Consider the following 14,617-nt stretch of genomic DNA (forward strand, 5'->3'; position numbering starts at 1 on the left):
CGTTGCTGTTTGACACAACTACCCAAAGTCCAAGCTCTTGTTAAAATAGTTCTAATTTGTCTGCACCGTTTGGTGTGTTATTGGACCAACGACATCCAAAAATAAGCAATAATGCTATATCTATATTTTACTTTGATGTTTATTTGTATAATATATTTTTGTATCGTCGCTTGAAAGCTCTTATTTACGCTCTTTGTCGGGGATTGTTGTGAATAAAAGACGAAAAACTATAAATAATGTTATTTAGCGCGTTTCCGCGGCTTAAAGTATATTTCCGGAAATTTTGCCGGGAAATCTCTCTTTTGAGCTGGAATAGATATGATTTAACGATTATTTTTCATACGTACATATAAAATTGGTTATGCAGGTTTGAACGGTTCACTTGATCTTACAATTAATAATAAATCTATTCAAAACGCGTGATGACATTTACTTGGGCTCATAATCTTGCATCAGATTTGAAGTGTGTTACAGAAATTTGAATGTCACAGTCAGATTTCTAATGCAAACATAATGGGAAATATACACAGAAATTAAATATATATGTATAATGATATTGGAAAATATTGGTGTATTATTGGAAAATGTCATCGGAAAATGTTGTTGAAAAAAGGATGATCATCGGATAATAATTGAAAACATTAATATTTCAATGGAAAGGATCACTATATCTTAAGATGAGGCCATTTTAACAAATCCGTAAACTAGCATATGGTTTATTTCATTGCTGGCATTTCAGTATCTTCAATCAATATCTTCGAAGACGTTCGGTCAATTGGAGAAATTGACAACAGTTTGCCCGACTCTAAGCCTAACCTATTACACCTATACATTTGTGCATAATTCACTTGAGGCCAGCATCAACCTTAATTGACGTTCATGCGTGCCGGTGAACTAGATACATGTACCTGTATTAACAATAATATCATACAGAAATCCCAAGTTTTTGTTAAAATAGCATTATAATAATAGGTATACATGTACTAGTATCACAAAATGAAACCATTAATATAATTTTTTACTACATAATTAATATAATTTTTTACAACTTAGTCTTAAAATATTATGCTCACGATGCTTGCAGAATTCCCCATTAAAACCACATGGTGGGTGGTCAACTGGCGGGCCCCCACCCCCGGGCCACTGTATCTGGTGAACAAGATCCTCCCGGAACACCCTGTCATCCGTGAAAAAATACCCAACTGTCTGGAAAAAAAGGTTTGACGGTTATACATTATAGAAAAATGTATATGTTTTTAGATTTAAATAAAAATCTTTGATCAGAATATTTGTTAAAAAGTTTTTGTTTGCGTTTGATTGATTTTACAAAATCTTTCCTATAGTATAAAACTAATTCCTTTTAATGATTCTTATCTTTTATATATATATATATATATATATATATATATATATATATATATATATATATATATATATATATATATATATATATATATATATATATATATATATATATATATATAACGAAGTGTTTTTGATTTGGAATGTACAAATGAAATGTTTTAAATGTGATCAAAAAATTAATCTTTGTCAGGTTTCACATCAAATTATATATATCCTATTGATTATTGCTACAGTTACAGGAATCATAATTAATTAAGGTGAACGTCTTGTCATTATACAGCAATATACCTACCTTTAATTGGAACTGTGACGTCAGCCGAATCATTTCTATCTTGTACCCCTGCTGCCTGTCGCCATTTTCATTCAGTGAAATATTTCCTGTCATGCCTAAAAACGGAAATTCAGTAAGAACATAATTTTTTTTACAAGAACATGTAATCACAAAATCTCAGTCAAAACTGTAAGGTGGAATAACAAAATAACTCATTAAAGCTGTTTCAGAATTCTACCATAACGCAACAAAAATACTAGGTTAGGGAATGCAAAGCTTTATTTTTCCAAATTCATTTTACTCTTAGACTTAACCATAAAAAGAAATCAGGGATTACAGTAATAATAAGTTAAAAAATAATAAATTATAGGTATATATCTTACTAGTGAAAGAGTTTCCCCACAGTCTCGTAGCAATTAAGCGGCCATTGGATGAGTCGTTTCCTTCTGATGACGTCATATTTACGGATAAAGCGTACATATACATTGCTTCATAAAGATTGGAAGCAGGATAGGGCACCTATAGCAAACGACGACAAAAGAAATTCGAAATTCAAGGTTTCGATTGGTTTAGTAAAGACCATTTCACAATTAGTGCACGAGCTCTTTACAACACTTTGCGATCGGAAAATTTTAGCTTCGCACGAGGTCTCGCATACTTAACACGAGCTGTCGTATTCGTTGCATGCGTTTAAGTGGTGGTCAATTCTCCTCAAAGTAGTAGACATACACACTATTCATACGCGACCGAATGCGAACCAAATAATCGCAATGCAACGCACACACATTAGTACGAACGTCTTATAACGTTTGGTGTACTCGCAAGAGTGATGCAAGATTTTTAAAGGGCGCACGATGAACCGCAGCTTTCTATGCGATTTTTCTGCGACGATGAGAAAGTTGCTTAATGTGTCTCATATAATCTTGCAACGTTTTATTATGATTGCTCCATTTACCAGCTTCAATTTGTCATGCTTTGCCTCTAGTGTGAATGTGTGTGTGAATGTGTGTGTGTGTGTGTGTATATATATATATATATATATATATATATATATATATATATATATATATATATATATATATATATATATATATATATATATATATATATATATATATATATATAAACACTTTTTCATATGCGATTATTCTGGTAACAATTTACGATCCAAATTAAAGTTTTTCGGTGGCACGAATATTTGGTCGCTTCTGCTTGTGCACCAATTTTGGAAGGGTCTATAAATGAAGCATATTTATTTTCTTACGTTACACAGATTAATTGATGATTTTATTGCAGGCACGTAGCTTCAGGGGGGCCCGGGGGCCTCCCCCTTCCCCCTACTTTTTTGCGCAGAAAAGATTTTTCTTAATTTTACATAGAAATAATTAAATTAACAATAAGTTGGCCCCCACTTTTATGGGACCATGTAAAAAATTGAATTGAAAATAGTGAAATAAACAGTATGTCAACAAAGTGATAAACTCGATGCTACGTGCCTGTATTGTATTTGATAGAACAAAATCAGAAAAATGGACCATTTTATATACATGTACTTTTGTACCTCTTCACTCGCTTGATAGGTGTAGTTGAATAATTCCTCTGATTTGATTTTAACCCTTTCCGTAAAGTTCCTGTACTCGATTGTATTCGGTGTGAAATACGAAATAAATAACACCGACTTATAAGCGAGCTTGGCTTTTTCATCAGCAGCGTCGTTCTGAAAAAAAAATGTATATCAATATCATTTTTTGTAGTTTTAAATATTATTTTTCAAATATTACATAGGTTATGAGTGCGAATCTTTTATCAAACCACCGTCAACATTTTTCTAGTATTCCACAATAACAAGCCATCGTATTATTTAATTTCAATTAGAAGCTAATTTAATGTAAGATCTATTCCGATCATAGCATAGCGAAATGATAATTGTAATACTTTCATTTTCGTATCGCGCTACATTGTAGGTACCACGCATTCCAGCCGCTGAAATTATTTGTTTTATTATACTTTCATGTTAAATACTGAAATCTGATTGGTTTAGACGCAGTTGATAATCTGTTCTATTACCCCCAGCGTTAGCAACACACTTAGCAACGGGTAACACAACAAATTGTTACATGCACGTAAATTATGCGCGTACGGTTCGCCGGGGAATTCACGTCATTTCTATATAAAAAGCAGTAAAAAATCTCTAAAATTAAGACATTCAGTATAATAAAATATATAGTGCCTATTTGGGAGGATAACAGCTGAAATTGACACCCCTCGAAAACCATTGTCAACCTCCGCTTCGCGTCGGTTGATAATGGTTTCCTCGGGGTGTCAATTTCAACTGTTACCCTCCCAAACAGGCACTATTTATATAATGTCATATACATAATTGACGTTTAATGTTTCGTTAATATTCATGATTGACGCTTGATATGTACTATACATGTCTCAATAATCAGATGGCTACAATTCCATAATACGATAAGGCAATGTACATCTTTAAAATTTCAGTATCTAAATTAAAAAAAAAAACAAAAAAATTCTTCTGAGTATCTCATTGGTTTTTAACTTTCAATAGTCTATTAATAATTCTAATACCTGTTTCCAGGAAATGTCCCCAAAGGTATTTTTCTGTGAGTAGTAGTAGACACAGATGAACATGTAGTTCTCCTTTATCAGGCCCATGTCGTAGGCGTGGATCATCAGCGCTCTCAAAGTGTCCCCTCTAACGGCCAGAACAATGACTGAAAAGCAAAACGGAAATTGGTCCAAGCAATTTGTTTTAGTTAGAAGTCGAGGTATGGGAGGGATATCATAGGTTTTTTTCTCTATATAATGATTATAAATACATGTAAATCATAGGTCGCGAAAAATTGATACATGCTCATGTAATCAATATTTGCTATGAACATTACAAGGAACTATAGAAAGGAGCTTAAATGCTTGATCAAGAGTCTCCCCCTCCTCCATTTCAGACTTCAAGAGTCTTATTATTGTGACTATAAATCTTACATGTACCACAGGTCTTTATTAATAAATTTTTAATGGTTTGTACTGCCCAAAGTTGTATATTCTGAAGAAACAATAACTGTTTAGTTAATCTTACTTTTTGAAGTCATTGCCACTTGCTTCAACAAATCGTACAGGTTTTCCGATCCGTTGAATGTTTTCGAGATGGCGACGTGCATTCCGTGGTCGTCGGCCATACTTTTGACCGCGTCCATTGTGTACATCCAGATCACGTCCGTGTGTTTCTGTGCAATGATTCCAATACGATTCCACGAGAAAGCTTTCATTATTCCGGTAACCGCCAGACCCACTTTGTCAAACGTTCCCAGGAATCTGGTCAGCGTCTAAAACATATCATAATACGACAAAAATTGATTTTAAAAAAAAAACATACCTCCCAAACAGGCACTACTCATTTTATCATAATACTGAATGTCTTATTTTAAAAGAAAATTTTACTGCAGCAGCTTTTGTATAGAAATGAAGTGAATTCAATGGCGAACCGTACGCGCATAATTTACGCGCATGTAACAATTCGTTGTGTTACCCGTTGCCAAGTGTGTTGCTAACGCTGAGGGCAATAGAACGGATTACCAACTGCGTCTAAACCAATCAGATTTCAGTATTTAACATGAAAGTGTAATAATATTAACTGGTACATATTAATTTTTTTTCTCAATTTTTAAAACCTTTTCCTTTTACATTTTCATCGAAAACAAAAATACATTTGCGATATCAATGAGTCTGTAAAAGGTACTTTAGGGACATATAATATATGTATAAAATCTCTCTTTTACATACATGTACAAAGATTCTTCCTTTTTAAAGCTACATACTATTGTTTATGTATTCTCTTTCTTTATCGTCGTCGCTCTCATACTAGTACTCTCTTTACTATATATGCTTTATATTAATGAACAAACACACACACACACACTCTCGCTCTCGCTCTCGCTCTCTCTCTCTCTCTCTCTCTCTCTTTCTCATATTATTTGATTAACATGCTAGACTGGTCATCACATTTGATTTGATATATTTTTCTTATGTCAAACTGTTAAGAAGTTGGGCGATAGATCTACAATTTTTTTTTTTAGGAACTGTAATATAAATGACGTATATACAAAATAACTTTCAAATCAAACACCTTCATCTTGACCAAACAGATACAATATATCTTTTTTTATAATATTGGAAAGTTATTTTGCAGTTCAAAGACTTTCTGAGACCAAAAGAATAACTGAAATGCGTACCTTATTTAAAAGATCTGACAAAATTTCAATGTTTGTTGCTATAAATCAAGGTTATTCTTAAAGAATAAGGCACGAACCGTCTACAGAACGATAATTATTTATTTATTCTTTCTATAAGCTTTTATTTCAAATATCAAAGTTCAATATTAGATTTCAATATTAGTAAGCAGTATTATTTGTAAGAAAGTTGCGATATAAATTTCCCAAGCCTCTCTATGAAATAAGGTTGGATAAAATGCAATGGCAATTAAAATTGTAATAAAAGTGTACTTATCCGAAAAGTACGTGTATCTGTCTGTTTGATGAGTTTGAATCGACATAATGCAGAAACTTATAGTTCAAAAACTGGCGTATTTATATTGTACCCAGAATAAGCAGAATTCCAAATACAGTAAGGCTTATTTGTGGTTGCAACTGACCAATCAATCAACTATTTAAGAAACATCGTCAAACTGTAAGAAATAGCGAATGAAATATAACATGTTTCTGATGTCTGTCTGTCTGTCCAAATGATGAAAAGTTCGTGTTTTTATATATTTACATATAGCACCACTATACATAATAAATTGCACTTAAGATCAAAATTACCATCTACGAAAGTGATTTATCTGTACATACTTTTGAATAGAATCTACAACTGGTATACAACAAGTAGCATTTTTATCTCAAGTTAGCATAGGGCCATAAAACTTAGACAAGCTCACTTTTGATCTTAGTCTCACTTTTCCACTATATGTTTCTTTTGTAAAAGTGAGACTTAGATCAAAAGTAAGCTCGTCTAAATTGTATGGCCCCGGGGCCTGATTATATGCAAGTCGATGCGATGCATTTTCCCTGGATGTGATGTTTTGTTAAGCCTTTAACATTATAACTACATAAGTCTATAAAACATTTATACAACGACAGGGCCAAAGACTAGTCTTCCCATAGAAATGTTGGCGAAAGAACGAGTCGTTTTGGTACCCATAGCAGTTCCACTAATTTGTGTGTAATGTTCGCCATTAAACATGAAAATGTTCAACTTGAGAACATCTTCAAGGGGCTTCAGTAGAGATCAGGTTAATGGATGCTGAATCGCTCTACTGTCCCAAACCTCCCTGCACGCCTCCACCGTGTAGGATATTGGTGTACAAAGAAAACTCAGTGACAACGATAGTAACTAGAGGGGCATGGTCTGGTTGGCCGGATGAAGGCATTTTATTGAGGTAATATGTAGTGTCCTTAAGGTATGATGACAAATCTTCTACATGTGGACGGACATGTACGAGATCGTAGATCTATAAATTCAGATGTTTTCTCCTTTGGGTTACCATGGCACTCTAACTAATTAGGGAGTCCAGGCAATTCTTCCTTGTGGATATTTGGAAGCAGATAAAATTGATCCCGTCTACAGTTGTAGGGCTGAGCGTTTCGTGAACATTGACACCAATTTCATCATTTTTATACGTTTCTTCCAGGGCATCGGTGATGAGTGCTCAAAACTCTTCGGTGGGATCAAAGTCCAGTTTATTGTAGAAACGTTCGCCTGTCAGTTGTCTGTTGGCTTCAGTTAAATACGCTTGTTTGTCTCGTACAACCACTGTACTAGATCCTTTGTCAGCTTTTTAATGACTATGTCGTCCCTGTTTTTCAGTCTTTGTTAAGCAGATCTTTCTTCCGATTGCCAGAGACGACTTTTTTCTGGATGCACAGACTCAAATCATTCAGACCTGATGGCACGAACAACCAAATTGACTTCATTAAAATGAACGAACGTCTTATAGCCTAACAACATCTGACTTTACCAAATGTCAAATGCAGTTAGTTTCAATTACTATTTTTCATTTTTAATAATAATTTTCAATATTTTTTAATTTTTAATTTTATTATTTTTTCCTTTGCATCAAACTCCGACTTATTTCCTTAGATAAATGAAACAACTTGGATCTAAACCAAAGCACAATGCGACTCCTACGGGGGGAGGGAGTACCTTAAGTTTTTCCACTATCAACTCGGGCTTCAATTTCATTTAGCTAATTAACCCAATCTGACGTGAAGTTGACAGTCGATTGACTACTACAAAGCGATCGGACCCATTGCCAACACCGTCTCCAGCTTTGATGATCTAAACTGTCTAAACTGTATAAAATGTAGTTGTTGTTTTTATAGCTTCTATCGTAGTGTAAGTTGTAGTGCTAGGATTTTTTTTCTTTGTTTTTACCCCTGAAATTATTACTTTTGTCCTGCAAAAGAGACTGGTTGTCCTGAAAATTCAACAATTTCATTTGTTCATGTCGTTAGCCATTTTTAGTGCTTCCGATCATACATTCAGTTTAATGGCTTAGTGTGTGTGTTTATATATAATTATTGCAATAACTCTCAAATTGACATATCTATATCATTCACTGCCCACAGTGAATGATATAGATATATATATAAAGCACAGAGAAATTCACTTTTGTTGGAGCTCCACCTCCGCCCCGACCAAGGCTTGAGCTCACGACCTCTGGAACCCATTCTCCTAGCAGTGAGCGGCCACCGCGCTACCCACTCGGCCATCTAGGCAAGACAAAAAATCTTGCTTTCGATGACGAACCGAACCTAGCGCGCTGGCCGCGCACTACACAGTCGCTTGAGATACAGGTGGAATAGTTAAACGACAATTTGAGATGATCGGACGATACACATTGCATAGATACACAGATGGGTTCCAGAGGTCGTGAGTTCAAGCCTCGGGAATATATATATATATATATATATATATATATATATATATATATATATATATATATATATATATATATATATATATATATATATATATATATATATATATATATATAATTGATTATCAGATTGGTCTTACGGACTTATTCATAATTGTGTATATAACGCAATTTGTCCAGAATATCGTTTCATGCTACCTTTATTAGTATTGCGCTATTCATAGGAAAGATATTGCTTTTTATTATTACAAAGTATAAATAAGGTTCTATGCTTTCTAAATAGAAAACCAATATGAGTACAAGTACATGATTAGAACAAACTTGATACGTTTTGTAGTCCATACATGTAAAAGTCTTGATGCTATTGGTTATTTTGTTGTTCAGAATATTTTTTCTTCTTTTTTTTTATATCTTTTTTAAAATAAATAATGATTTCATCATTGAAGAGGGATTGTCTTATTTTTTCATTTTGAGAAGAGCTTGAAAGTAATATTTTTCCCGAAACAGGCTTTTTTAAAGTTTTGTTGATAAAAAAACCTGTTTCGGGAAAAATATTTAAAATTTACGGATAAACGGACTGGAAAACGTACAAAGGGACAGTCGGGCACAGAAAAGATATCTGGGCATTCAGCACAAGGGAACTAAAATACTGTAAATTCCTAATTAAACGCGACGAATTAATTTCCGCGTAAAATCGCGAGAAGCAGTCCTCGCTAATTTTAAAATTTCGCTCTTATTTTTCAGACAGTTTTGAGCTCTATGAAACCATGACAAAATATTGGTGCTCGCGTTTCTATATTCTCGCGATTTTATGCAAAAATAAAAAAAAACTCTATGGCGGAATTAATTACTCGCGTAAAATAAGGAATTTACAGTATTTTCAGGTTTCTCCGTTTTAAAACTGAACAAAAATTTATGATAAGTTCTATTGTTTGACGTTTGAACAATTTGGGTCTACTGTAAGATGCAGTGTAATGTATACACATACATTTAATAATTATCGAAAACTGATTTTTTTATGTTTTGTATGCAGAATAATGTGGTACAATTTCTTCGTTTGATATTTAAATTTATTCACGATGAACCTGTATTCAGTGCGTCAACTTTTCCGTTGTTATTTTTCAACTTTTATAATAATTTTTATATAAATATAAAAAATATATAAAATGTTATTTATATTGATAACCGAACGTTTAAAAAAAACCGGCAGGTAACATTATATAAAAGAAACCAATTAATCTACTTTCCCAAAAGAGCAAAAGTACTCAATGGACAGATATCCTGGCTCATTTGGTTGAAAACGTTTTCATAAAATGGCATTTAAACAGTAAATAGACACATTGAGTCTTTAATGAATATTGAATAAAATGACTCAGAAGTTTGTAGTCACAAATTATTCAAATTGAGAAATGTAATAAAACATTTAGAGATTACCATGTGATGTTTAAAATTGAAACTTTAAATATATTATTCTCTTTTGAGAAGTGGACAGGCATAGCCTACATCCACTTCTTTTCGAAAGCCCTCATATTTTGATTAGTGTTGATTTGTTTGTGATATATGGATGCATTAATGTTTAAAATGTAGATATAATATGCCTGTTGCGAAAATTAAGGGAAACTGGAGTCGAAACATGGTTCGAAGCGTAAACCCTCTTTGGTTCCGACATTTGCACGTTTTCCAGAATCAAAATATGAGGGCTTGCGAAGAGAAGTGGATGTAGGCTATGCCTGTCCACTTCTCAAAAGAGAATATAAATATATCAGATGTAAAATAATACACTGACCGATTGACATGTCATACATTCTTCGTTCCCTTTTAATTTTGAACTCTATTTCTGTGCGAAGAACTACCAGGGTTTTCAAACTGTTGGTCAGTTAACATCCGGTAAACCGTGCACCGTAGCTGTTATAGCTTGGCTATTGCTTATGCAAAGAGCCCGCCTAATAGAAACATTTTAACAAGACCTTGGACATTCAGTAGGGCGTAACTATCTATTACTTACGTCAAAACAAGTCAAAAATGACGCTGGTTTCAAGTGAAATATACACTTATTGCGCAGACTTAGATTAAAAGCAAGACAATCTTATGACAGCTTGTTAATTTCAAATAACCATGGCTGAGTTGCCAGCAATGAAATAGACAGGCCTACGTCACATTGCAGTTTGACACAACTAACCAAAGTCCAAGCTCTTGTTAAAAGGGTTCTAAATCCAACAAACCCAGGAAGATCTCAGGTAGGTCAAAGAATCAGGAAAATCTCAGGTAGGTCAAAGAATCAGGAAAATCTCAGGTACGTCAAAGAATCAGGAAAATCACAGGTAGATCAGAGACCATGGAATATTTTAAGTAGGTCACATATCCAGGAAAATCCGGGTAGGTCACAATCCCAAGAAAATCTTAGGTAGGTCACAAACCCAAGAAAATCCCATGTAGCAATTGATTTGAGTTTCATTTTAGTATTTGTGAATACATGGTTATGAGAAAGAATTTAAGAAATGGATCAGTTAACTAATTAACCTTAATTGATCGGCAGTTGATTGTAATGAAAGAAATGCATGTACTCTAACGTTACATGTATTCCTACTGTAATTATTTAAGAGAGCAGTGTCTGACTCTTCGTCGAGTTGATTAGGCTTTTTATTTTTTGCTTTCAAAAGATTTCTGATAGGGCTACCCCCCCCCCCCCCCCCCACCCACACACACACACTTTCAATTTGCTTCGACGCCACTGCACTGTACCGTACAGGAATTTAATTAATGATTTTTCTTTATCTTAAATTTTCTTGCAGTTTTGAGCATACACTTTGATTCCTTAATATCATGTTTTCTTTATGAAACATTTAAATATTGGTGGGGAAACTCTGTATATCGTCCAGGAAATATTTTAAGTAAAGGTATCTATCTCACCCGTAAGGGGAAAATACACTAAAATTAAAAGTAATTGTATACTCTTTACATGTAGGCATGAGGCATACAGTTTGAATATGATTATTCTTCTTTGAAATACGCTTCTTAGAAAAGGGCAAAACTATTTCCTTGGTGCAGAGAGTACTATCCTGCACATTGTCATTTGCACTTCTCATATAACCATACTTTGAAATTCTTTGATAACAGCTGCAGAACCACACTTTTCTGGATGACAGATGACAAACTCCTGTCACTAAGGCATGAAGTTTCAATATTCCACAGAGAATTTCCTGGTAAAGGAAAGGCCTTTATAATTGTGAAAGATACTGTAACAAGCTGATGTAGATCTCTATTTAGAACCATTTAACAAGATCTTAGACTTTCAGTAGGATATAACTATCTTTCTCTTGCATCAAAACAAGTTGACAATGACGCTGGTTTCAAGTGAAATATACACCGATTGCGTAATCTTAGCTCAAAGCCAGACAAATCTTGATAATTTCAAAGAGCCAAAGCTGGGTGGCCAGCAATGAAATAGGCAGGCCTACGTCAAATTGCTCTTTGACACAGCTACCGAAAGTCCAATCTCTTGTTAAAATGGTTCTATTTACCTAAACTTGTTCTGCTTTGATGCGATGCGCTCAACGGTTTAATTTTCCGCTGCAAAAACATGATCGATAGTTTGGTTTTTTTTAAGGAAAATTTTTAAAAAGTTTTAATTTCAAGATTCCTTACAAGCTATTTGGTTGAGCAGTGATATGGCGAGTGTTTTGTGTTTGTTAATCTTCACCAAGAGGTAAACAACGCTGAAATTGGCCTTTCATTTACTATACTCTGTCCCGAGATTTTGCTTCCACCACTTTTTGCTTGATATTTCGATAATCATGAATACCTTTGTGCTTAAACTACGTTCATCCACTAATATGAAAAATGTTCAGATTATCTGTTTTGAAACGCCCCCTCTACCGCTTCAGGTTTCAATACATAACCAAAAATAGAAAGTCTACGGGGATTATGCATTGCATCAGCCATTAATACGCCCGGATGATAACGTTGAAAAATTGCGCGAGGTATCCCGAGTACTTCCGAATGGGAGAAAAGGTGTAAACATTTCCCATTATAAATCTCCGTAAGAAATTTGTTTTCGATCCTATGAACTTTTATGAGTGAAAAATGATAATTGTTCAATGAAGATACAATGTATTTTGGACATATTCCCTTTTATCGATTCCAAATGTATTTCTTTCACAGGTATGTGTATTTTTATTAAAAACCATCAAAAAGTGATGGAAGCAATAACTTGGGACAGATTATAGTAACGGTTTTGGAATAAGTTAGAATTAGAAAAGTATACAAAAATTCAATTTGATAATTAATTTAGAATTTTTTATTCTACTGTAAAATTTGGTAAACGTGAAGGTCCCGTTTTTGACGAAATTTAAACTCTAAAAAAAATTAATAAGTATCTCTTAATAGTCTTCAAAGACAGCAGTTTTAATTGATTTCTCTCACATTTTTTACCACAAAGATAAAACATTTGTTTCAATTATTATTGGCTTACATGCAATTTGATGCAAATAATATTTCCTCTCTTTATATGTCCACTTGTTGCTTCATGCTAATTAAACAAATTTGTCCTGTGAAACTTCTTATTTTCTTTAATAAATGGATACGTAAAATCCTATCTAAATAGGATATTAAACCCCCCAAAAAATGGCTGCCATCACGTTATTATCGAACCTAATGCCTCTTTCTAAGAATACTGAGATATAAACATGCACGTGGAATGGCATTGACGCATAGGTGAGCGATGAAACAAGCTAGCTTGGTGCTGATTGGACTGATATTCTCTTACCGTAAAAACAGTTTTGTCTAGCATCTCTGTATCCTGACAAACTCCGGAGAAGCACGCTATGTTGTAGTACGCGGCGAGTCGCCCCACGAAACTGCACACTTGGGAACACTGAGGGCCTATAATGGCGCTGTAGTTCGTTTTTCGCAGCATATCACTTGTTTTTCCTAGAGTAAAAAAAAATATTTGTAGAGTATAGTTATGAAATCAATACTTTCTAATTTACTAGAATTTCATAGGAAATGTTTTTAAATATAAAAATTCTTGAACCATCTCAATTATATGAAAAAAATTATATGAAAAACCATTGAACTCAACATTGTGATACATGTATATATAAATACATAAAACGATAATTAAAACGATGTATCGTTTCTCTTTTAAGCTTAATTAAAAACGATTACTATAAGAAATTAAAATTTACAGATTAAAGTGTAAATTTTACAGATTAAAGTGTAAATTTTACAGATTTAAGCGTGGAAAATAAAAAAAAATGTGAAGTGCAAATGTGGCACTAATACGCTTCCGTAGGTTCTTGCTCCATGTGTTCTGTGTCTTTATAAGTTATAAATTACAAGTGGATTTTCGTTTAGAGGATTTTTTTAAACAAAGAATAAATAAACACTCTCAGTACATGCATCCCTAATCAGGGAGAGATATATTTACTCCGTTTACCGTGTCGATGATGCTCAAATCATGCTTCATCTTTATTACATATAATTGTTCCACATTAATGAATTTTGGAATAATAAAGCTTCGAGTATCACCTTATATAACAATTATCTTATTGAAAACGTAAAAAACGTGATTTTTATTTGTAACCATTTTTAACAAACTGTTTTTACATCGTGTTTTCAATGCTGGGTTTTCCCGTACTCGTGCGCAGTGGCGTTATAAATGACGGATCACGTTATTATATATATGAACATCAGACGTGTAGCAAAGTTAAAAGACAGAACATGTTTTACAATGTATGGACCTACAGTTTGTGAAACGTCTAATTATAAGAAGCATGATGTATATTTTTACTCAATCTCATGTCAAAAATTTAACTCCAAACATGCCACATATACCTTTAAATTTATAATAAAGCCCTTCGGGCTTTATTGTATTTGATCACGCCCCGACCGGCCAAAATTTCTTATTCCGTAAACGAAGCAACGTTTTACACGCCATACTTTTGCACTGTTATCAAAATAATGTAACCGATGCGTTCAATTTCAAAGAACATGCTACATGTACATGCATGTACTTGCGTTCCGCA

The 14,617-nt window shown here is 33.6% G+C and overlaps 1 protein-coding gene across 1 annotated transcript in view; it reads right to left on the minus strand.

Annotated features, from left to right (window-relative positions):
• LOC105328196 (atrial natriuretic peptide receptor 1) overlaps positions 1-14,617 on the minus strand; it is a 39,327-nt gene that overhangs the window by 13,706 nt on the left and 11,004 nt on the right. The window contains exons 3-9 of the mRNA XM_034482719.2: positions 13,357-13,520; positions 4,734-4,980; positions 4,226-4,371; positions 3,198-3,353; positions 2,020-2,155; positions 1,658-1,752; positions 1,074-1,206 (exon numbers count right to left, since the gene is read on the minus strand). Coding sequence (XP_034338610.2) covers positions 1,074-1,206; positions 1,658-1,752; positions 2,020-2,155; positions 3,198-3,353; positions 4,226-4,371; positions 4,734-4,980; positions 13,357-13,520 — 1,077 coding nt within the window. The remainder of the gene's footprint in view (positions 1-1,073; positions 1,207-1,657; positions 1,753-2,019; positions 2,156-3,197; positions 3,354-4,225; positions 4,372-4,733; positions 4,981-13,356; positions 13,521-14,617) is intronic.

The sequence above is a fragment of the Magallana gigas genome, chromosome 3 (genome assembly GCF_963853765.1).
Source record: "Magallana gigas chromosome 3, xbMagGiga1.1, whole genome shotgun sequence".
Taxonomy (NCBI): Eukaryota; Metazoa; Mollusca; class Bivalvia; order Ostreida; family Ostreidae; genus Magallana; species Magallana gigas.